This window comes from Physcomitrium patens, chromosome 2, assembly GCF_059467195.1.
Source record: "Physcomitrium patens ecotype Gransden chromosome 2, ASM5946719v1, whole genome shotgun sequence".
NCBI lineage: Eukaryota > Viridiplantae > Streptophyta > Bryopsida > Funariales > Funariaceae > Physcomitrium > Physcomitrium patens.
The window spans coordinates 1,715,839-1,739,395 of record NC_143411.1 but is presented as its reverse complement, the minus strand read 5'-3'; the positions used below and the strand labels follow the sequence as shown (position 1 = coordinate 1,739,395).

The 23,557-nt window shown below is 31.9% G+C and overlaps 1 protein-coding gene across 3 annotated transcripts; it reads left to right on the top strand.

The window, feature by feature from the left end:
• Positions 1-5,500: 5,500 nt before the first annotated feature.
• On the top strand, positions 5,501-9,841 carry LOC112279102 (serine/arginine-rich splicing factor SR30). 3 transcript variants are annotated; one of them, XM_090256793.1, is made up of 16 exons: positions 5,501-5,642; positions 6,037-6,103; positions 6,426-6,501; positions 6,640-6,775; positions 6,893-6,958; positions 7,118-7,192; positions 7,398-7,548; positions 7,661-7,707; positions 7,868-7,978; positions 8,102-8,158; positions 8,310-8,377; positions 8,547-8,723; positions 8,879-8,903; positions 9,009-9,074; positions 9,175-9,240; positions 9,520-9,841. In XM_090256793.1, exons 4-16 carry the CDS (start codon positions 6,689-6,691, stop codon positions 9,571-9,573), a joined length of 1,050 nt encoding a protein of 349 aa, XP_090112919.1. In that variant the 5' UTR covers positions 5,501-5,642; positions 6,037-6,103; positions 6,426-6,501; positions 6,640-6,688; the 3' UTR covers positions 9,574-9,841. The 3 variants fall into 3 exon arrangements, with proteins under 3 accessions (XP_090112919.1, XP_024368988.1, XP_024368992.1); XM_024513220.2 differs by lacking the exon at positions 6,426-6,501; XM_024513224.2 differs by lacking the exon at positions 6,426-6,501 and having other exon boundaries at positions 6,037-6,108.
• Positions 9,842-23,557: the final 13,716 nt, after the last annotated feature.

Below are 23,557 nucleotides of genomic sequence, written 5' to 3'. Positions count from 1 at the left end.
AGCTGACGTTTTCAAGCATCACAGCAATTAAATGATCAACAGTCACCCTGCAACAGCATTACAAGAATGCTTCAAAGGAAAAGGAAAAAAAAAAAAAAAAAAAAAAAAGAGAGAGAGAGAGAGAAGGAAGGAAAAGGAAAAGGTAGAAAGAGGCTGCATAGCTTTTTTAGGGGTGTTGGCCTCCTTTCTCTTCAACCAAGGCAATTGCTATACAACATTTTGAAAGCCATGCAAATCATATTGGGCACTCTATTGATGCAGACCTTGTATGGTCTATGAGCTTTGTACCTAGAAATGAGATAGTATGGGGGGTCCTTCTTCAATGCAGCTTAGTGAGCTCCAGCCCAAAATCAATCTGCATGGGGGTGCCAAGAATGTACCATTTTTCCCTTAGGTGAACTATCACATCAGCTGTTGCCCATCAGCAGCCCCATCCACCCTTCCATCCACCATCCATCCATCATCCAACTTGAATATATTTCATTCATCCGTCCTCAATATATCCATATTCATCCATCATTCTTCATCCATCCATCCCATGCCAGATATGTCATGTTCAGAAGGGTAGTGTTGGGTACATGATGCCAAGAAAAAAAATCAGTATAAGACATGGCCTACACCCTGTTTTTTCTTTAGGGGACTCCCAGTCTGCCACCCTCCTCTCACAAGTCTCATTTGCTTTGTAATGCTTTTGACAGAAACATATCTCAACAACAACATTATACATTACAAAACAAACGCTAGCAATCACTGTTGAGGGGGGGGGGGATTCCCCCTTGTATTCCAATTAATTCCTTGCATGAAATCATTTCCCCTTTCCTTACTACACCAAAGGGGATGGATGCATTCAATAGGGGCTCATGAAGGCAACCCTCCTAATAAGACTAATTAATAAAAAAGCTATATATTATGACTGGGAAGGAAGGAGGGAAGTGTCTGTATCTTTCCTATTCACTTAAATACATTACACACATTGGGTTTTTATTTTTGTTTTGCTATCATCATCAATCTTTGTGTGGAACATGGCTGGCCACATAAGAACAGAGCCCATATTCCAACTACTCATTCCCTGCTCTTCTCTGAGCCCCCCCTTCCAGCTTCCCTGCACTCATTACATGATCAAGGGACCATGCATGTTGAGAACAAGATTGGGAACAACTTTGGGAACCGTTCCCCTTCTGTTCAAGGGGGGGAGGTTTGCCAAAAGGCACAATCCGTAGAGCTTTGATGCCACCTGGCATCCAACATGGCATTACCCTCCCTCTCCTCCCAGATGCCACCTGTGCACCATCACTGCCAAGTGTCACTTTAGAATAAAGAAGCCTTTTGGAGGGGTTCCCTATTGAGATATAGACCATGCTTGTGGTTGTTGTTGGGGGGAGTGAAGGCACAGGGAAAGGCACAAAGGCAAGCAAGGGCCTATGAACATCCTCACAGGGGATGTCTACCTCGAGTGGGCTTAAAACTGCACTACAAGAGAAGATGGGGGTTTTGGCCATTCATACATTCATTCATTCATGCACTAATCCCTCCCCTTTGGTATCATGCTTGTGAGGCAATTTGTATGTGGACATTGGAATGAAACTTTGTTTTCGCATATTGGTTAGTCAACAAGTTATGCTTTCTTCTGGGGAGGGGGGTCCCAATTGGGGTGATTTGATCTGTTTCATGAACTTGAATGAGAAGGTTTTTGAGTTGGATAACACATGTAATTGGTTTTGCTTGATTGTAACTTTCAAGTTTATAATTAAAAAAGGCACATATGAACAATTCATGTACATGTGTGTGTGTGTGTATGATCCTATACAAAGAGAGAGAGAGAGAGAGAGAGCAATGTAGAAGGTACCATTTTGAATAATATTTATCATTTATGAATAAATAAATAAAGTTTTTTCCATTCTAATATTATTATTACTACTATTTTAACATTCTGTTTTTGAATTTTTGAGTTTTTGAAATTTTAATATATATTCATATATATATATATATATATATGAATAAGGTATTATACTTTAAAGGTAGCTATTACAGTACTAACCTCATCCATCCATCATTCAAACAAACTCAACCTTGACCACCTGATAGATACAGTATTGGGTGGTCACTCACTACCTTCAAGACAAGCTAACAACTTCAACTGCTTTGAAGAATTGAAAGCATATATATATATATATATATAAATAAAGGAGTCCATCTGGCTTTAACTCTGCAAACTTGAGCACTTATTTGCTACAAATCATGTTTCAAAATAAGTCCATGTGTAATAAACCAATTTTTTTGAGGATGAAGACACAGAGACCCATACCACATGTACAACTAATAAACAGCAAAGAGAAGGCTTAAATTAGGTTTAATTAAACAACAGTGGACAATAAACATCCACACAAACTGAGATGGAAATGACCTGGATTAGCCTTGCAGAATAAAAATGTTGATTCAAAGGAAACAAGTCCAAGATGCATGTGCATCAATCTACTCGTGCACAGTTTATGTGCCTTGAGTATAGGGCCTCGATTCCTTAAAGTCACACATTATGCAAGGGGGTGTCACACTAAAAAGAATTGATGAATCAAATATTCTTAGTGGACTAGGAGAGTAGGAGCAACATATGATCTAGTATACTTTCAAAAATTACCATTAAATTTAACACTTGATGCTCTAGGTGGATATGAATCTTAGATTTACTTGAGAATCTATTTTACATGTTACTAGTTTTAATATTGGGACAAGACTAGAAGCAACCTTGTGTGGCTTGATTAGTGTTTTCTATATTCTATGTGTGGCTCATTTTCTTTCTTCTTCCAACATATTGTAATTTTTGGTGGATTTTATGGTGTTCTCTTTTGACAAGCATGATCAATTTTTAGAGTACGAATTTATAGTTTAGATATCAAAATATATACAATTTTAAATATAAATAATTAACTAGGTTTTATAATTTTATCCACTATTAAAAATAGATATAATTTTAATTAGATGTAGAAGGCTTAGATCATATTCTTTTGCAATGAGTTAAAAAAAAAGTGCATACATTTTAATAAAAACATATCAAAATTGGTAAAAAAATATACAATAGAGGATAAGTATTTCTTATAAGTCCTTATAAATTTATGCAAGTTAAGATTCTTCTATTAATTTTAATAAAAATAAAAAATTAATATCTAAAAACTATAAGTGTATAAGTATATAATTATTTTAAATGAACATAAAATTTGGATGAAAGAGCAAAGATACCTTGACATTTATTCATTCAACTCTTAAATTTGTTTCTAATTCATAAAAACCAAGATAATTTACATATAGAGACTTCATTAGAAGTTTCTTTAAACTTTAATTAAAAACATATGAATAAAAGCTTTCTAAAAAAGAAGATCTACAATAGATTCAAATAATTTGCAAAAAGTGGTATTTTAAACACATAAGTATTGATTTACAAAGATTTGCAAGAATTTTCTAAAACCCCTCAAAAACTATATTAATTATTTTTTTAAGTTTTAAAAATTTTCTATAAAAATCTTCACATTGTTTAATTTTTTTTTTTGACATATATTAATTTTTATAACACAATTTATTAAATCATCCAAATATATAGTCTTACTTCTATAGTATGTAAATGTTATGGATATTAATGATGCTTTTTGTATTTGATTTATGCACCTAATTAATTGAAATCTGGTTTCTTAAATTATTAAACATAAAATGACAATTGTTAAATTGACATAGGCATTTACTAAATCGACCAGCCCATCTTAAACGTCATCAAAAAAGTCTCTATTATTGGATCTGCATAGGTTGAAAACCAATGAAAAATGGTTGGATTTGCAACCAATGATGATGGGTGGTTTGATTTAGTAAATATATGGGTGGATTTAACAATTTCTTATAAAATAATCAATCAATTTAATTTTGGTCATTAGAGTAATTAATAAATATAAAGTCACAAAATTGATAACATGTTACAAAATTAATATATTTATAGTATTATAAATATGAATCTAAATTTGGTAATTTATTTAATTTGATAATTTATAATTATATTATATTTAAATTCTATATTATTGTTTTTTTTTTTTTTTTTTTTTTTTTTTACAATCAGAAGTGTAAATTGGTAATACAATTGTCTTAAAATCAATACACAAAATAATAAATCTAAAAAATATATTATTGTGTTCACACTATTAGATAAAAATATAATGATTATGTCATAGAATTAAAAAAATAAAGAATAAAAAATAATTACAATTTGAATTTTACAATATAACTATGTAATGTTTTTTATTACAATGTTTAGACATCTATAAATTACTTCTTAATTATACAAGTCCCAAATAAATGAACAAAGATTTACTTGTAAATTCATGTCTGTAATAATTTGAGATTTTATTTAGAAGTATAATAAAATTATAACAGTTGACTTTATTATAATTTTAAATTCTAGATCAAATATCATGACATAGACATATTCTATAATTCAATATTTATGATTTTTGAAACACATGAGTTTAATGATATAAAAAAACATTTCATTTCAATTATAATAAATTTTATAATATACCAAATATTAAAATGTTAAAATAATTTGTAATTATATACATAGTAATGCATTTAAATTTAATTACTTTATATATATTATCAAAATATTAAACAGACTAAGGCTTTTACTAGATTGACCTATGTAAGATAATATATATATATATATATATATATATATATGATAATCATGATAAACATTGTTGGTTTTCATTGGTTGTAGATTTAATAGTAGAGGAGTGAATCAAGAGGTCATTTTTATTTTCATGATGGTAAGAATAGGTGGGTTGAATTAGTAAAAACATTGGTCTATTTAACATTCTTCTATATTTATTTCTATGTAATGAGAAAAATTTAAAATATACATGTTTAATTAAACTTAATTTATATTTCTACTACTATGATAACATCTCATATGATTTAATAAATACCAATGTATGGTCTAATACTTTGTAAATGCATCATTTTATTACATCCTCACTTTGAAAGAAACTTAATATATGCACAATTATGTTATTATAAAAAATCCTATAAGAAACAAATAAATTCACAAATAAAGAAATAATCAAACAAATTCTACACGCATATTTGAGAGTCGTTCCATAAACCTTTCATGTTTCCGAGCGTAGTGCAAAAATCGAAACCCTAACCATCATACGAAGTGTGATAACATCGCGCGAGAGTGTTGCTGTCTCGCACACGAGCAAGCAAGCGCGTCCCGCGCCACCAGCGAAGAAGAAGCGAGTGAGCCCCGCCCAGCGGAGGAGGAGGAGGCCACGAAACCGTTTTCTCCATCGCTACCTCCTCCGCATCGTCGGATCCGCTGCCCTGTGCCGCGAGCGGTGCGATAGGAAACCCTAGCGCATAAGCGAAATCCTTCCCCCCTCTCTTTACCTCCTCGGCTCTTCGCGCCCTCCATCGCTTCCCAAAACCCTCGCCCGAAAAAGGTTCGTGAAGCGAGCCCCAAACCGGAGGCGAATCCACACGAAAAACAAAGAAAAAAAACACAAACAAAATCAGTGCAGTCTGTTGATCGGCGAGTAGCTTCGTCATCGGCGGAGCTACAACGTGTCGCGCGGGATTGTGCATGCGGGGTTTGGTCGCACTTGCCGGTGAACTTTTCTTCCCTACCCCTGATGATTTGCGACACTTTCTATGCATCCTCATTGTGGCTTGCCTTCGGGTTTCTGTAGCCGGTTGCGGTGGGATTTAAGTGACTTTTTGGTCGGTAGGATTGGATTTTGTGAGGATGGAGTTCAGTTTAGGTGGATTTGTGGAGGATTACGTCTGTATGTTGTTGCGGTGTGAGTTGATGGAAGGGTAGTGAAGCACGGCGAGTACGAGCCGTGTGTGTGTGTGAGAGAGTGTGTGTGCTCGTTGTGTGGAATTGTGGAGCTCGTGTTGTTTTTTCCTTTTGTTTTTGGTGGCTGCGGTGTGGGTTTTTAGTCGGAAATGGAGCAGAGGCGGCTTTTCTAAGGCAGATTAAGAACGTGTGGCGTTGTGCAGTGGTGATTGTTGAGGCCCTGATCTGCATCGGTGGTAGCGGTCGTTTGGTCGGATTAAAGAGGTGAAGGTAAGGTACAATGGGAGACCGACATTTCACTCCCACAGCCAATCTTCACTTATTTGGAATTAGGTTTATGCGTGGAGCATGGACAAGCCGTGGAATTAGATTGCGTGGAGCTGGAGCGAGCATAAGTAACGAACGTTATAGTGATGTTGGAGGAGAGGTGTGAATGAGGGAGAGAGGAAACGCTGAGGGATGAGGGTAAGAATGGATCAGTGGCCTACCGGGTAGGTGTGGCTTTGATCAATCTGTGTACTGGATGGTGGGAGAGAGAGAGAGAGAGAGAGAGAGAGAGAGTGGGATATTGGCCTGTCTAAGTCGTGCATAGCTGTGGAGCTTTCTGGAGCTAAGGAGGGAGCGGTGGAGCTTAAGGGGCTTCGCTTGGACCAAAGATGTCGCTCTTGGTTGGCCTCATAGCTTTCTGTTTTCAGCACTAGCAGGTGTCCGCTGAATTTGTTAGTTAGTAACGTACTTTGTTGTTGTCAGCATAGGCAGCATTGAAACGCTCACTCTGACCAGTTATGGTGGATTGTTTTCTCCAGGCTCGTAGATTTCAAGTAGTGAGAAGTGTTGCTTATCACATTCAACAACATGAGCAGTCGTGCCAGTCGAACGATTTATGTTGGCAACCTTCCGGGTGATGTAAGAGAGCGGGAGATTGAGGATCTTTTTTACAAGGTACTGGATTCTAGTGCAATGGGAATGTCTGCTAAGGATTTGGATTTTGAAGTTGCCGCAGCATCTGCCCAACATTCCGTCTAATTTGCATTTATTGTGCTTCGTGTGCGGTTGCAGTATGGACGAATCGTGGATATCGACTTGAAGTTACCCCCTCGTCCACCAGGTTACTGTTTCATTGAGGTAATGCTACCTACGAGCTGTCCGTTGCTGGTTTGCAGCGACTGTGTTCTCGATCATCTTGCATTTGTTGAATATGTTGATTCATAAAAATAGTTCTCTCTATATACGACGGCATTTGTTTATGTTTTCTATACAAGCGCTTAAGTTTATCACTTGCAGTTTGAAGATGCACGGGATGCTGAAGATGCGATTCGTGGTCGGGATGGGTACAATTTTGACGGCAATCGATTGCGGGTGAGACTCTCATTATGTAATGTTTTCGGTTTTCTGGTTGGTCGTTTGATTAAAGATCGAGGCCTCTCCTTATGCTAATCCTTTAATCAGTCACATATATCTATATCTATACGTGATTGTGTGTGTGCGTGTGTGTTCGATCTCTTGGTTAAGTTGTTTATGTAACTTAACCCACTTTTCTTTTTGCATGCACTTGATTTATTAGGTGGAAATTGCTCATGGTGGACGAGGACCTCCGCCGGCATCTGTGGATCGCTATAGCATCTACAGCAGTGGTGGTGGAAGGGGAGGAGGTGGCAGTGCCTCGGAGAATGGTGGTCGTGCAGGAGGAGTTTCTCGTCGATCAGAATACAGAGGTTTGACTTGTCGTTTACTTCATTCAATCATCTAATTTTCATGTTGGGGATTTGATACGAAAGGGAGCTTGTTTGTAAAGCCATCTAATACTTCGCACATTATTCTTGGCAGTTACGGTGACAGGGTTGCCCTCGTCTGCCTCCTGGCAAGATTTGAAGGTAAACATGTTGCTATCAATTCTTATCAACATTGGGACTTGATTTACTACCTCTCGATGTTAGTCCTTACTATTTCTATTAATAACTAATATAACATGTTTTTTTGTAGTCATGTCCCGTCCTTGATTCTTAACCGTCCAATCCATTGTTGTTTGTATAGGACCACATGCGGAGGGCTGGCGATGTTTGCTTTGCTCAAGTCTTTCGTGATGGCTCAGCTGGAACGATGGGCATTGTGGATTTTACCAACTATGATGATATGAAGTATGCGGTAAGTATTGAATCCGCATGAGTATTAGTTATATTTTCATGACCAAAGACATTAAAACGGCGTTGGTTATACCTCATATAGTTCCAAGGGCATTTTCCACTCACACACTGATTTATTATGCAGATTCGAAAGTTGGACGACTCAGAATTTCGCAACCCATTTTCTCGATCTTTCATACGGGTATGTCTATGGTCTTATTTCTTCTTGGAGACGAACGTGTATAGTGATATGATGTTAAATGTTCTCTTAAGTTACCCATTTACTTCTGGAGAGAAATATGTGACGAGTTTGCTTTTCTGTCGACTTTTTTGATTCCTGGGTTATTTTGCAGGTGAAAGAGGAGAAGGGTTATGGATCTTCTCGAAGGAGTGTCACTAAAAGCCGTTCACGAAGCCGCAGGTATACTATTGGGTTCTCAGTAGGGTTATTGCGTGGTCTTGTTACGCCTCCCTTATTTCAAATGTGTATGAAGGAATGTGGTCGTATGTGTCTTCCTCAACAAGGGTGTCAGTTTGTGCCAGAACCCATCAGGCGTCAGGTTTAATTTGTGAATGTGTGGGGTGCGCAGCTATTCTCGCAGTAAGTCTCCACGTAGCCGCTCTCGTTCACCACGTTCTCGTTCACCCCGCTCTGCGACTCCTGCGTCCGCCCGATCCCGATCACGATCACCATCGCGATCGCGCTCACGCTCACTGTCGCGTTCTCGATCCCGTTCTCGGTCTCGCTCTGTTCGATCGGCTTCTAAGTAAGTCATAGCCTTCTGACTGCTAATAACACACTTTTGTGTCATCATCATGTACGATAGTTTTCATCGCATTTAACGTTAAGGAAAGAATTTTCTGTTAACTTACATTACCTAATGTTTTTTTTACCGTTTCGGATTGTTTTTGTTTATTACAGGTCAAGATCACCCTCTCCAGGGCAGGTACGCGTACAATCTGTCTTCAAGTCTCGTCAAAGATTATGATTCATTTATGCTTTAAAATTATTGTTGTGTTCCTTGGTCTAATTTGGAAACTGCTCTGCACAGGGACCACCTTTGAAGAAAGATAGTCGGAGCCCCAGTCCAAGCCGATCCAAGTCTCCAGTGGCCGTGGTATGGATATGTTAATTGGAATATTCATTCGTTACTGAACTGTCTAAATACCCTTATTAGTGATGTTTTGTTCACCTAATGCCTTTGTCGGTCTGTACAGGACAACGATAGGAGCCCCAGTGATGTTGAGAAACGTGATAGTCCAAGTCCCAATGGAAGAACTCAGGTATTCAAAGCTTTTTTCAATGTTTGGTTAGGTTTGGTTCTTGTTACATTCTTCAGTTTGGCTGAAAGACTTAATTCTGCATGGTTGCCATGTGGTGCACTTAGTATTCCATAGTCTGACACTTCTGTATAATGTATAGGGTTCATCCGTTCAGTGTATGTTCTTGAAACCTTTCGACTCGACTTTTTTACGTAGACAAACAAACTATCATCGATTCGTTCATAGATATTCTGTGAATCTTGCAATCTTAAGCTCCATTTGGTCGTGGTATGTTTGCAGGGCCAACCTTCTGAACGCAGTATTTCTCCCGTGTCTGAGAACGGCAGAGACTGACGTCTCAAGGTTAGCGAGTTTGGCATAGATGAGTGCTTTCTCCGCATTGATCATTCGATTTGCAGTTTTGTTTAAGCGTCCTCGTTTACAGTCACCCGATGTAGTCTTTCTGATCACATTCGTTTACTTCCTCAGCTTTGATCTAGAATGGACATTTGATTTTCATATCAGGGTGGACTTTTCGTTCCTGCTTTAGTTGGGGTGTACTTTCATTTGTAATAGTTATCTTATGGAGGTTTTCACCTTCTGAATATGAGTCGATTGTTAATTATGGTGCTTTTTTGTCTATTCTTATTCCTGTAACTTGTGCTTAAATGTCTGAAAGAATGGTTTACAAATCATTTGTGAAAGAAGATTTCTACATCTAGAAGCAATTTTCTATTGCTTCTGTGCACTGTATTTATCATGTTTTAAAAAGTATGTTTATGGCTTATGCTTTGTCCTCAAGAGTTCGAACTGATACTGAAGATGTATGTAGAATTCAAAAACATTCGAATGGCAAAACATATTTGAGCAAGCCTATTGTTTAGTTTGAACCAAGTACTCAGTTGTTATTTCTCATAATTTTGGGGATTGTCAAAAATAGTTTACTTATGGGCATATATGTATATGTATATATATATATATATATATATACATATATATATATATATACATATATATATATATATACATATATATATATATATATATATATACATACACAAACAGATATTAGTGGAAACTGGTGCAGTTGAAGCAGTCTCAATAAAATGTTTAAAACTTCCACAAAAGTCTTTACTACAACTTCTATTAAAAGTCCATTCCAGTGAATCCATTGTTAATATTGATATAATATATATAATTCCATCAAGGTTTTTTCCTTTGAATTTTTTTTGAAGAATTACGAATAATAATTAATTAAAATTACAAACTATAATCGTTTGAAAAATAATTGCTACAAATTAAGAAATAAATCAATTTATTTAAAAATGTAATGTGATAATTCTTAATTTTTAATAGGGGCCAATTATTTGATCTTAAATAATAGTGCATATGTCATATATATATATATATATATATATATTTATTCTAATATTTACTTATATGATTTAATAGAAATAAATAAAAGTAAATTTATTTCATAATATTTTCTAAAGAATCTTCTTAGAAGTTTCATAGATGCTACTTTGACTTTATATGTATTTATAATTGATTGATAGGTTAAAAACTTGGTCAATAAGTTAACCACGTGTTGATAGCTTACAAAACAAGCTAACTATGTGGCACACATATTGAAAACTTGTCTTACAAGTTAAGATTTGTCTCTTGCAAAGTCAAAATGTTTTAGAGGTCCTCTAGGACAATGCCATGTAACTCCTAGTTAAGAGTTTATATGGAGGCAAAAGTGAAGCCTTCTTCTTCATTCTTGTCAATGCCTTTCTAATATTTAGACTTGTTCCAAGACTTTCTAGTCTTCTTGTCTTTGGCAATAGTTATTTCAGTTTAATACTATATCACCTTTTCAAGTGACTCAAGAATGTATTGACATTTTATATCTTTGACGTTAATGTCCTTGATAGTTTAACAAGAGTCCTGAGTCATTGTTCTTGTTTTGTTTTAAAAATGAGTAGATTATTCTACTTCTATTGTTGTATTTTAAAGATTGCAGATTATCTACCTTTAAACAAACTGTTTAATTTTCCAATACTATTTTTTTTTTTTCTTAAAAAGAGTGGATTACTCTTCTTTATAGAAATTTTCATTTGATATTAGAGGTTGCAGATTACCCTCCTCTAATTTGACTTGTGGATTTATTAAGTTCTTCAAAATGAAAGGAAAGATTATAGATGCTACACTTGATGAAAGTGAAAATAGATTTGCAACTATTATAGATCTTCATGAATTTGTCAATACTATTAGGGTAGAAATCTTATGCATTATCAGTACCAATCAAATAAATATTAATCCTATGCCTATAGAAGAAATTTAGACTCTGCATAAAAAAGTTGTGTAGTTGAAGAAAGTAGGTAGATCGACCTCACAACCAAATCCAAAAAGTTTTACTTCTATAAGTACAATTGGGACAATGATTAGTATGCTGAAGAAGTTTAATGGAATAAGATCAAAATTTCAAGGATTTTTGCAAGAAATCAAGTTCTATTTAAGATTGCATCTCTTCCAATATCTTGATGGATTTACTCAAGTTTGATTTATAAGTGCACTTCTATGTGAAAGTATTCTTTATTAGTTTGCATTTTTGATAGAAAAGGATTTACGACTCCTTTACAATTTGAATTCATTCCTAGTAGTGTTTACGGCCATATTTGAAAAAAATGATTGAAAAAGAATAGTAGAGACTAAATTCTTCTCTTTACAACAAGGATCACGGTCAACTACTAAATATGCTGTTGAATTCCAAAACCTTGCTTGCGATGTAAACTTGAATAACAAAGCTCTTATTAATCTATTTTGATATAGATTGAAGGACAATGTTTTTTATTACATGAGTTCTTGCTTTAGAATGCACCAGGTGCTTAGCTACAGAAGATAAGTAAAAATGCATGAATAATCCTACTAAATCTAATAGAATCTTAAATAAGCTTGAGTAGACCTTAATAATCCTGATTGAACTTTGACCAATTCAAAATAAATTTAAAAGAAGTTATAAAAGAAACACAAAGAAGTCTCAAATTAATTCCAAATAAAAATAACAAGAAATCTTAAAGAAATATAAAAATAAACCTTTAAATAAATAATAATAAATTTAAAGAAATACTAAAAATAAAAATACTAATAGAATTCTAATTGAAATCTTATTCAAAACCCACTTCAAATTCTAATGAAATCCCAATAAAATCCTAAATCCTAAACAAATCTTAGAAAAATCCTAGTCAACCTTTAATCAAGTTTTAATCCTTACTCCAAGAAAACCTAATCCTAACCAAATCCTATACCAAATCCTAAGTCCTAATCAATCTAGGTCAACAATTAGTCCTCTTTGGATATCAATTCTTGGCTTCTTGAGGTACATTTTATTAAAAACCACTCTTAATTTTTTCTTACATATGCCTAGATAATTTAATTTTTCAATCTACTTTATTTTTTCTTATTTATGGTCCTATAAAGTAAGTAGAAGCCTATTTTTTAAAAGGGTAGTATTAACATCTTTTAAGTTTATTATATTTTTTGCTATTATCTATATTTTTAAGATAAATTTTTATAATATTTTAAAATAAGATCTTTTATAATATATTTTTTTTATCTTTCTTTCTTTTATTATTTGTGTTACATCATGACAACATCAAAAATTTGTTATTATCAATGTTAAAAGAAAAATCTTAAAAAAAAATTATTGCTTAAGCTAATGCATGCAACAATTGATTATTTGAAAGGCAACAACAAAAATGATTTGGCTAAAGAAGAATAAGTCTAGTAATGGTGGAAACTTGCAGATTTTCAAAAACTTATCCATCAAGGCCAAAACTAATGCAAATTGATTGGATACGTTTTGAATTTCTTATGGAAGAAGAAAGAACTCATCATCATCAAGAAAGATAGTATCAATATTGTAGAGAATCCAAACATACTATTTAATATTATTCAAAGAAGTAATTCAATAACAAAATGAAGAGCATACTTGCCAAAAATGACGATGTCTCATAAAACAAGTTTTTCTAATTACAATAGATATCGTGCAGCTAGAATTTTATGCAACTCTTAATAAAGGTGTCACAGATATATATTTATTTTAATCATTACATAAGTACATAGAATAATATAAAAGTAGATTAATTTCAAAATATCTTCTAGAAAAGCTTCATAGAAGCTTTTTAGACGCTATTTTGGCTTTACATATGTTTGTAGTTGATTGATAGGTTAGAAACTTGGTCAACAACCTATACATATGCCACATATATTGGTAGCTTGCGGAACAAGTTAACTATGTAGTGGCCATATAGAAAACTTGCCTTGCAAGTCAAGATATGTATCATGTAAAGTCAACACATTTTTGGAGGTCCTATTAAACTTTGTCATATAGATCCTAGGTAGATAGTATATATAGAGGCAAAAGTAAAGCCTTCTTCACTCTTGTTAACTCCTTTCTTACTTTTAGTCTAGATTCAAGAGTCTTTAGTTTCTTTATCTTTTGACAATAGCCATTCTAATTTCTTTTTAATATATATATATATATATATATATATATATATATATATATATATATATATATTAATTTATTTTTATTTTATCACTTTTTTTTTGATACATAATTCTTAGATTTATGCATCTTCTTTAAGTTCAAGTCCTTGACATATTAACAAGAATATACTTATAATATTAGAGCTTTGTCTTTTCTTGATTAATAATAGATTATCTCTTTTTCTTGATAAGACATAAGCATATTAGAAGTTGTATATTACCCTCTTTCAAACTAATATTATTTTTAATATCTTCTTTGTTCTTAAGTCCTCTCTTTTGTTTATCTTGAGAAAAATTAGATGTTTCTTTTTTAAATATTATTATGGCAAAGCTTGTTGAAATGAAAGGTACAATGGTACAAATACAAGAGTAATTGAGAGAGTTAATGTTTGTGATGCATCAACTTAATTTACCACTACAAGGAGCAACAAGAATGGCAGGAAGTGAAGATATAGATATGATTGGAGGTGCTTCAACATATGTATTAAATAATGTCCCTTCTGCTATGGTGAAACATCGTTTTGGTACTAGACAACCAAGAGTTGCTTTGCTTAAAGAGTTTGATGGTACAAGTTCCGAGTTTCAAGGATTCATCAATCAAGTATAATTTGTGATTGAACTTCAATTTCAAAGCTATTCAATTTTAGTATCACAAGTTAGATTCATTGGTATACTTCTTTTAGTTTTAGCATTATTGTGGTTTTCATCTTTTTTTGAACAACAAGATCAAATATTGGATAATTTGGAAGCTTTTTTGGTAGAGTTTTGATCTATGTATGGAAAACATGATGCAACTTGTATTGCAACTAATAAGATGCATATTTTGTGACAAGATAATTATTCCGTAACATTATATGCTTCACAATTTTGATAACTTGTAATTAATATCAAGTGGAATGATACTGCACTTATGAGCCAATTTTTCTATAGATTACAATATAAGATAAAGAAAATGATGCTCAACTTATCTGATCCTCAAACATTAAGTTAAACAATCAACTTTGTTATGAAGTATGATAATCAATTTTTCAAATTTTGATGTAAGAGCTAGAGAAGTAGGCTTCAATGTTACTATAATTCAATGGCAATATCAACGCTTCTTTAACACATACATTTGGAAGTAAAGGATATGTAAATTGATGTGGTATGTTTAAAATGTCTTATTGAGCAAGAAAAGTTCCGTCACCATAAAAAAAAATTATGCTTATATTGTAGAAAACCTAAACACATTGTTCAAAATTTTCCAAAGAAGTGACGCAATTATAAAAAGAAGAGTAAAAATGTCAAAAAAGATGATATATTAGAAAACAAATTTGTTTAATTATAATAGAGATTGTGTGCTTGGAACCTTGTGCAATACCTAATGAAGGTCTTATTTTATCTTTAGAACATTCTCTTTATTTTATATTGAATATTATTTTAGGATCTAAACATTACAAAGCCTTTATCTTGTTAGATTTAGGAGCCTCAATATATTTCTTAGATGAAGAATTTGCTAAAAGATTTAGCATATCTTTAATGAAAAAAACTAAATCTGTTCATATAGAAGTCATAGATGGTCATCCATTGTCTTTTAAAGATGTTATTTATAAAACTCTTCTTAAAAAAGTAATAATCAATGGTTATAATAGCTTTGTTGTATTTAATATCATTAGATCTCTTTCTAATCTAATCATTTTAGGCTTATCATAGTTAGAAAAATACAACCCTTGAGTAGATTGGATTTCTCGTAATCTTGACTTTTCTAAAAGTATAATTAAGAGTATAATTAATCAAATAAAATATCATAAATCTAATACAATTAAACTTGTATTTGTAAATGTAAGAGCTTCTTATATGCTACAAAAGAAAGATCACCTTGTGTTATTTATGCCACACTTGTTTCTAATGGTGTAAAGACATCAAGTGGCATTTCAAGCCAATATCAAGAATTTTAAGATATATTTAAGAAAAAGAATGTGGATACTCTTCTAGAACATCATCCCTATTTACCTTCAAAAAAGAGCACAACTGCCATTTGGATAAATCTACAATTTACTATAAAATGATTTGTCTGAATTCAAAGAATATATTGAAGAAAATCTAGCCAAAAACTTCATATGCCATTCCAAATCTCCAGCAAGAGCCCCAATTCTATTTGTGAAAAAAATAAAAAATAGATCATTGTAAATGTGTGTAGATTATTGATGATTCAATAAGTTCACTATTAAGAAAACATATCCACTATTTTTAATATCTAAACTTCTTGTTGACTTGAATCAAACTAAGATCTATACAAAAATAGATCTATGAGGAGCATACAATCTTGTACACATCAAAGAAAGAGATGAATGGAAGACTGCATTTGAAACCAAGTATGGACATTTTGAATATAATGTCATGCTTTTAAGACTTACAAATACACCAACAACTTTTCAATATCTTATGAATGATGTTTTTTGAGAATTTTTGGACGATTTTATCATCTATTATCTATACAAAATCTTGATCTATTTTAAGAATACAAAAGAATATGAATTTCATGTTTGTTGTGTGTTACAAAAATTAAGAAATAGAGGACTCTATACCAAGATAGAAAAGTGTGCATTCTACATTACTCAAGCTGACTTCTTAGGTTACATCATTTCAAATAATGGACTTATGATGGGTCCTAAGAAAGTTCAAATTATTATGGATTTGAAGATCCCAAAAATGGTATAAGATGTCTAATACTTTTTGGAATTTTCTAACTACTATGAGATCTTCATGAAGGATTTCTCTCGAGTTATAGCTCCATTTACATGTTTGACTTGTAAAGACAAACTTTGGTAGAATCAAAAAGTAAAAGTAATATTTAAAGCTTTAAAGATATTCTTTGTTTTTGCACTAATCTTGTATCATGTTGACTTTCCTAAGACATTATTTATGAAAATAGGCACATCAGATTTTGCTTTGGATGTTGTATTATTATAAATGGGAATAGACGATAAACTTTATCTAATAGCTTTTTATTCCAAGAAATTTTCAACAATCAAGATTAATTATGAGATCTATAATAAAAAACTTCTTTCAATTGTAGATTCTTTTTAAAAATGACATCATTATTTAGAAGGCGCTTCCAATCCAATTGTCTTATATATTGATTACAAGAATCTCAAATACTTCATGTCAACATGTGTTTTGAATCATCACCAAGCTTGTTGGAGTATGTCTTTATTAATATTTGATTTTAAGATCACATATCAATTTGAAAAATAACAAGGTTTGTCAAATAACCTTTTTAGATGTTCTTATCTTACACCAAAATAAGAAGATGCATCTTTTGATCAACAAAGAATAATTCTTTTGAAGCTTGAGCATTTTCATCTTTGAGTACTAAAATCAACATTGCATATTGATTCAACTTTTTTTAAACAAATTCAATCAAGTATGTCTTCTAATCTTCTTGTTCATGATATCAAAAATCCTTCTTTAAAAAATTGATTGTCATATTTCATAGCAAAGTCTATTGCTTGACTCAATGTTTGAGGATTAGATATGTTGAGCATCATTTTTTTTATCTTATATTGTAATTGATAAAAAAATTGGTTTATAAAAGTAATATCATTTTATTTGATAACAGTTGCAAGTTCTCAAAATTGTGAAGCATATGATGTTATGAAACAATTATCTTATTGCAAAATATGGATCTTGTTGGTTGTAATACAAGTTGCATCATATTCTCTATACATAGATCAAATCTTTACCAAAAAAACCTTCAAATTATTTAATACTGGATCTTGTTGTAAAGGATATGAATCTCAAAGAAAGAAAATCTTTGATATGCTCTTGTATCAATGAAGAGAACTAGAAAGTCACTTGAAAGGTAAAATAATGTTAACTAGAATGGCTATAGCCAAAAATAAAAAGACTTGAAAGCCTTGAAACAAAACTATAGACTAGAACGGCATTAACAAGAGTGAAGAAGGCTTTACTCTTGCCTCTATATATACTTTTAAATAGGAGCTATGTGGCGATGTCCTATAGGACCTCTAAAATATATTGACTTTGCTAGCCTCATATCTAAACTTGCAAGACAAGTTATCTATACATGCGCCACATGGTTAGGTTGTTCCACAAGCTACTATACAGACTTAATTTGTTCCACAAGCTACCAACACGTGGTTAACTTTTTGGCCAAGTTTCCAACCTACAAACACATCTAAAGTCAAAATTACATCTATGAAGCTTCTAGGAAGCTACACTAAAAGACTTTATAAAATCAATCTATATTTATCTACTTCTATCTAATCATATAAGTAATTAATGAGATAAATGTATGTGTCAGTGACATTATCCTTCCTTCTAAGAATAAGTTTCACGAGGAGCAATCTTCACATATTGAGGAAGTTCAAGATGCACCAAATTATATTTGCTACAAATTCTAATCTTTGCTTTCTTTGAAGATGGTTTATAGGCCCTTTTGAACCATTGATAGTTTTATATATTAGGATGAAAAGACCACCTTATGATTTGATTGTTGTTGAGGCCTTCATAACTTCCTTCAAATAAAACATTTGAAATAATATCAAGAGTTGTTCCTACCTTAAATATAATCACCAAAGAACAAGAGTCTTTTCTAAGGTCGTGATATCAAACACATTGTATTTTGCCATCTAATTGAGGAAGCACATGTTGTTCTTGAGGATCTTCATCTTGATTTCATCATCTTGAAGATTGTGATAATTGTAATGTCTCATCTGATAAGTCTACAAATGAAAGCTCTTCACTTGAATCTGCTGATTGTTGGTTCTCCATCTCCTTAGCATCACAAAAATATTTATAAGATACAAAATAAGATAGAAGGTAGAATGTTATCTTCTTTTAATCTTATTTTTTTTATAGCAAAGATTTACTACTCTCCATCTTGATTTTGATGGATTTCATTGATAAAAAGCTTCAACTTTCTTTATTACATTTACAAGATTTTTTAATGACTCCCATGTACATTTACTAATATCATATCTAAGCTAATAAACAAGATATTTCAACCTATTTCAATGCCGCCTTGAGTCTAAGACTTCTTCCACCTCAAACTCTTGATTATTATCTACTTCTATAGAAAGAGGTAGCATTTATCTTCTTTTCAAAATATTCACTATCTTGTTACTTATGTTAAATTATAGTTGCTCCTTGAAATAAGCATCCGCGTTGATCTTTTGACGTCTTTGAGCTTCTTGTAATTGTATCTTCATTATTGCATATAGCTCTGACAAACGATTTGCTAAATCTTCCGTTGTAAGATTATCAACTTTTGAAACATCAAAAGCATCAAGTCATGGATGATAACCATAATTAGCAAAGAAAGGTATTTGTTGAGTAGAAGAATGTATTGAATTATTATATATAAAATCTATCAATAACAAAAGAGTTGTACAATCAACTTGATGATAGTTGATGGTACACCTCAAGTATTGTTCTAAAATTTGATTCACCCATTCCGTTTGTCTATCAATTTGAAGATGAAAAGTCAAATAAAGCTTTATATTTACCTTTAGAATTTTAAATAAGGTTCTCCAAAATCTTGATACAAATTGAATCTCTCTATCCAATATAATATCTTTTGGCAATCCATGATAGCGATAGATATTGTTGATACAAAGCTTAGCTATATTTTCACCTGAAATAGATTTTGTACATGGTACAAAATGTGCCATTTTGATGAAAGAATCTACGGTTATAAATATGGAAGCATATGAACCTGAGATTGGAAGATATGTAATAAAATCCATAAAAACAGAAGACCATGGTTGTTTTGGAATAGGTAACGGTTGAAGCAGTCCATAAGGTTGATGGCAAGGAATTTTCGATCTTGAACAAGTATTGTATGATTATACAAAGTCTTTGATTGCCTTCCACATTTGAAGCCATCAAAAATCTCTTGATATTAGTTCCAAAATCTTATTGTATTCAAAATGTTCAACTATTAAAAAATTATGATGAGCTTGAAGGATATATAATTATACCTCGCCTTTTGAAATATATAGGCAATCTTTGAAATATAGTAGGTTGTTCTCGAATTCAAACTTTGAAGTATCATAGGACTTAAAGGAAGTATTTTTAATATCATGAACAAGAGGATCAAAGGACATACTCGATTGAATTTTCTTGACAAAGGTTGAATCAACAATCAATGTTGATTTTATTGCTCAAAGATGAAAATACTTGCACTTCAAGAGGATTATTCTTTGTTGATCAAAAGATGCATCTCCTTCTTTTAGTACAAGATAAGAACGTCTAGAAATGACATCTGATAGACCTTGATGTTTTTTGGGTTGATAAGTGATCTTGAAATTGAATCTGGATAAAGACATGCTTCAACAAGATTGACGACAATTCAAAACATGTGCTGACATAAAATACTTGAGGTTCTTATGATCCGTATACATGGTGATTGGACTTGGAGAGCCTTTTAGATAACGTCACTATTCTTTAAATGAATCCATAATTGCAAGGAGCTCTTTGTCATAGATTTCATAATTAATCTCAACTGCTAAAAATTTCTTAGAATAAAAAGCTACTGGGTGGAGTTTGTCATCTGTTTCCATTTGTGACAATACGACAACCATAGCAAAGTCTGACGCATTTTTTTCTACAAAAAATATCTTGAAAAAATTGACGCAATGTAAGATTAGTCCAAAGTAAATTCTTTCTTTAAAGCATCAAATGATGCTTTTACTTCTTTATTCTACTTCAATTTGTCTTTAAAAGTCAAATGTCTAAGGAAAATTATAACTTGAAAAAAGTTCTTGATGAAGATTTGGTAGTAATTAACAAAGCCTAAAAAGTATTATACATCTTATACTATTCTTAGAATCTTTTAATTTATGATAGTTTGGATCTTCTTGGGATCCATCATAAGGCCTTCATTGAAAATGATGTATCCCAAAAAGTCAACTTGAGTAGTGTGGAATACACACTTTTTCAACTTGGCATATAAGCTTGTATCTCTAAGTTTCTGTAACTAATGACATATATGAAATTCATATTTTTTTGTATTCTTAAAGTAGATTAGAATTTCATCTAAATAACAAATAATAAAATTATCCAAAAACTCACAAAAAATATCATTTATAAGATTTTGTATTCGTGAATCCAAAAAAAATGACATTATATTCAAAATATCCATACCTAGTTTGAAAAACAATCTTCCATTTATCTCTTTCTTTGATATGAACTAAGTTGTATGCTTCTAAAAGATCTATTTTAATATAGATCTTTGCTTGATTGAGTTGGTCAAGAACTCTTGAAATTAAAGGCAAGGGATACCTATTTTTTATGCTAATGTTATTGAGTCCTTGAAAATCTACATACATCCACAAAGATCCATATTTTTTCTTTACAAATAAGATAGAAGCCCCAGCTAGGGATTTAGAATGGTGTATGAAGTTCTTTGCTAAGTTTTCATCAATGTATTCTTTTAATGCAACTAATTCATTCTACGATAAGCTATAGATTGGTTCGAATAATGGTTGAGCTCCTTCTTACAAATCAATTGAACAATCATAAGGTCGATGCTCTGGAAGAATATCTACATTTTTTTTTTTTAAATATCTTGGAATTCTTGATATTAGTTAAAAATATCACTTGATATTTTTTTACCATTAAAAGTGGCTATAACATATATAATAAAAGTTTTTTTTTTTTTTTTTTTTTTTTTTTTTTTTTTTTTTGCAGCATGCATGAAAGCTCTCCTACCTACCAATAAAGATTTGGATGTACTAGACTTTTATGCTTCTACTTCACTAACTTGATCTTGGATTACACTACCAAAAAATTTAAGGTTACAAGATATCCAATCTATTTGAGGATTATATATTTTTAGCCATGATAATCCCAAAATAACCGAATTAGAAAAAGATCTTATTAAATTAAATACTACTATGTTGTTATGATCTTTAATTGTTACATCTAAAGAAATCGTCTCATGGATAACATTTCCAAAAGACAAGGAATGACCATCTATGACTTCTACATGTATAGATTTAGTTTTCTTGACTAAAGGTAATTTTTGATTTTTGACAAAATCTTCATCTATAAAACAAGTTGAGGCTCTTGAATCTAATAAGGCAAAGACTTTGTGATTTTTAGGTCCTAAATACACATCTATTATAAAACAAGGTGAATGGTGTGATGAGAGAATAAGATCTTTATTAGGTATTTCACGTTGATTCTAGTTGCACAATTCCTATTGTAGTTGGAAAAACTTGTTTTTTAATACATTATCTTCTTTGGTAATTTTGCTCCTCATTTTGTAATTGCGTTGCTTCTTTGGACAATATTGAGCAGTGTGCTCAGCTTCTCCACAATATAAACACAAACCTTCTTGGCAACGTCGAGTCTTTTCGTACTTTGTGAGAGGTTTAAAATATATCATATGAATTTACATTGGTTCCAACCTCGAAGAATATGTTTTAGAAAACTTGGAAGTTGCCGCTATTACTTGACTTGTTTCTCTTGAATCAAGTCTTTGTTCTTGATGCCTTTCAAATAATTGATTATTGCATGCAATAGCTTGAGCAATAAATTATTCTAAAGATTTTGATTTTGATATTGTTAATAATAAATCTTTGACACTATCCTTTAATCTATATCAAAATTTATTGATAAGTGCTTTGTCATTTCAATCTACATTGCAAGCCAAGTTTGAAAATTCAGTAGCATATGTGGTGGCTGATTGTGATCCTTATCGTAAAGATAAGAGTTTGGTCTTTGCTACTTGTTCTTGATCACTTTCTCCAAATGTGGCCATAAATACTTCTAGGAATGAATTCAAATCATAAAGGAGTCACAAATCTTTTTCCATTAAAGACGCAAATGAAAAGAGAGCACATCTTGATAGAAGTGCGCCTATGAATCCAACTTGAGTAAATCCATCAGTATATCGAAAAGGGTGTAACCTTAGATAGAGCTTGACTTGTTACAAAAATCTTTGAAATTTTGAACTTATTCCATGAAACTTCTTAAGCATACTAATCCTTGCTTCTGTCATACTTATAGAAGCAAAAATCCCTAGATTTGGTTATGATTTTGATCTGTTTCCTTCCTTCTATTGCGTAATTTCTTATCGTAGACTCTGAACTACTTTCATAGGTATGGACATAGTACTTCTATGATTCACGTTAGAAATATGTGAGATTTCTACTCTAAGAATATTGAAAAGCTCATGAAGATCTATAATAGTTGTAAATCTATTGTTACTTCCGCTAAGAGTAGCATCTATAATCTTTCCTTCCATAGGCAATTCAAACAAATCCAAAAAAGTTAAATTAGAGGAGGATAAACCACAACCTCTAATAAAAATTTCTACAAAAAGGGATAATCCACTCTCTTTAAGAAAAGATTAATGTTAGAAAACAAGTTTTTTTTGTTTAAAAGGTGGGTAGTCTGCAACCTTTAAAATACAACAATAAAAGTGAAGCAATCCACTCACTTCTAAAACAATACAAAAATAATATGTTAGCACTTTTGTCAAATTATCAAGGACATAAATCTCATAGAAAGAAAATCCTCGATACACTCTTGTATCACTAAAAAAAATTAAAAAGTCACTTGAAAGTTAATTTAATATTAACTAGAATGATTATTGCCAAAAATAAAAATACTAGAAAGTTTTGAAACAAGACTAAGGACTAGAATGACATTGACAAGAGTGAAGAAGGTTTCATTCATTCCAATATATACTCTTAACTAGGAATTATGTAGTAATATCCTTTAGGACCTCTAAAACATGTTGACATTGTTAACCACATGCCTTAAGTTGTAAATCAAGTTATCTATGTATGCT

What these genes read in the sequence shown, in the direction of transcription:
- LOC112279102 (XM_024513220.2), top strand. Translation starts at nt 6,689, where the DNA reads ATGAGCAGTCGTGCCAGTCGAACGATTTATGTTGGCAACCTTCCGGGT. An exon ending in TCGTCGATCAGAATACAGAG is followed by an intron (nt 7,549 to 7,660) that starts GTTTGACTTGTC and finishes TATTCTTGGCAG; the next exon opens with TTACGGTGACAGGGTTGCCC. An exon ending in TCTGTTCGATCGGCTTCTAA is followed by an intron (nt 8,724 to 8,878) that starts GTAAGTCATAGC and finishes TGTTTATTACAG; the next exon opens with GTCAAGATCACCCTCTCCAG.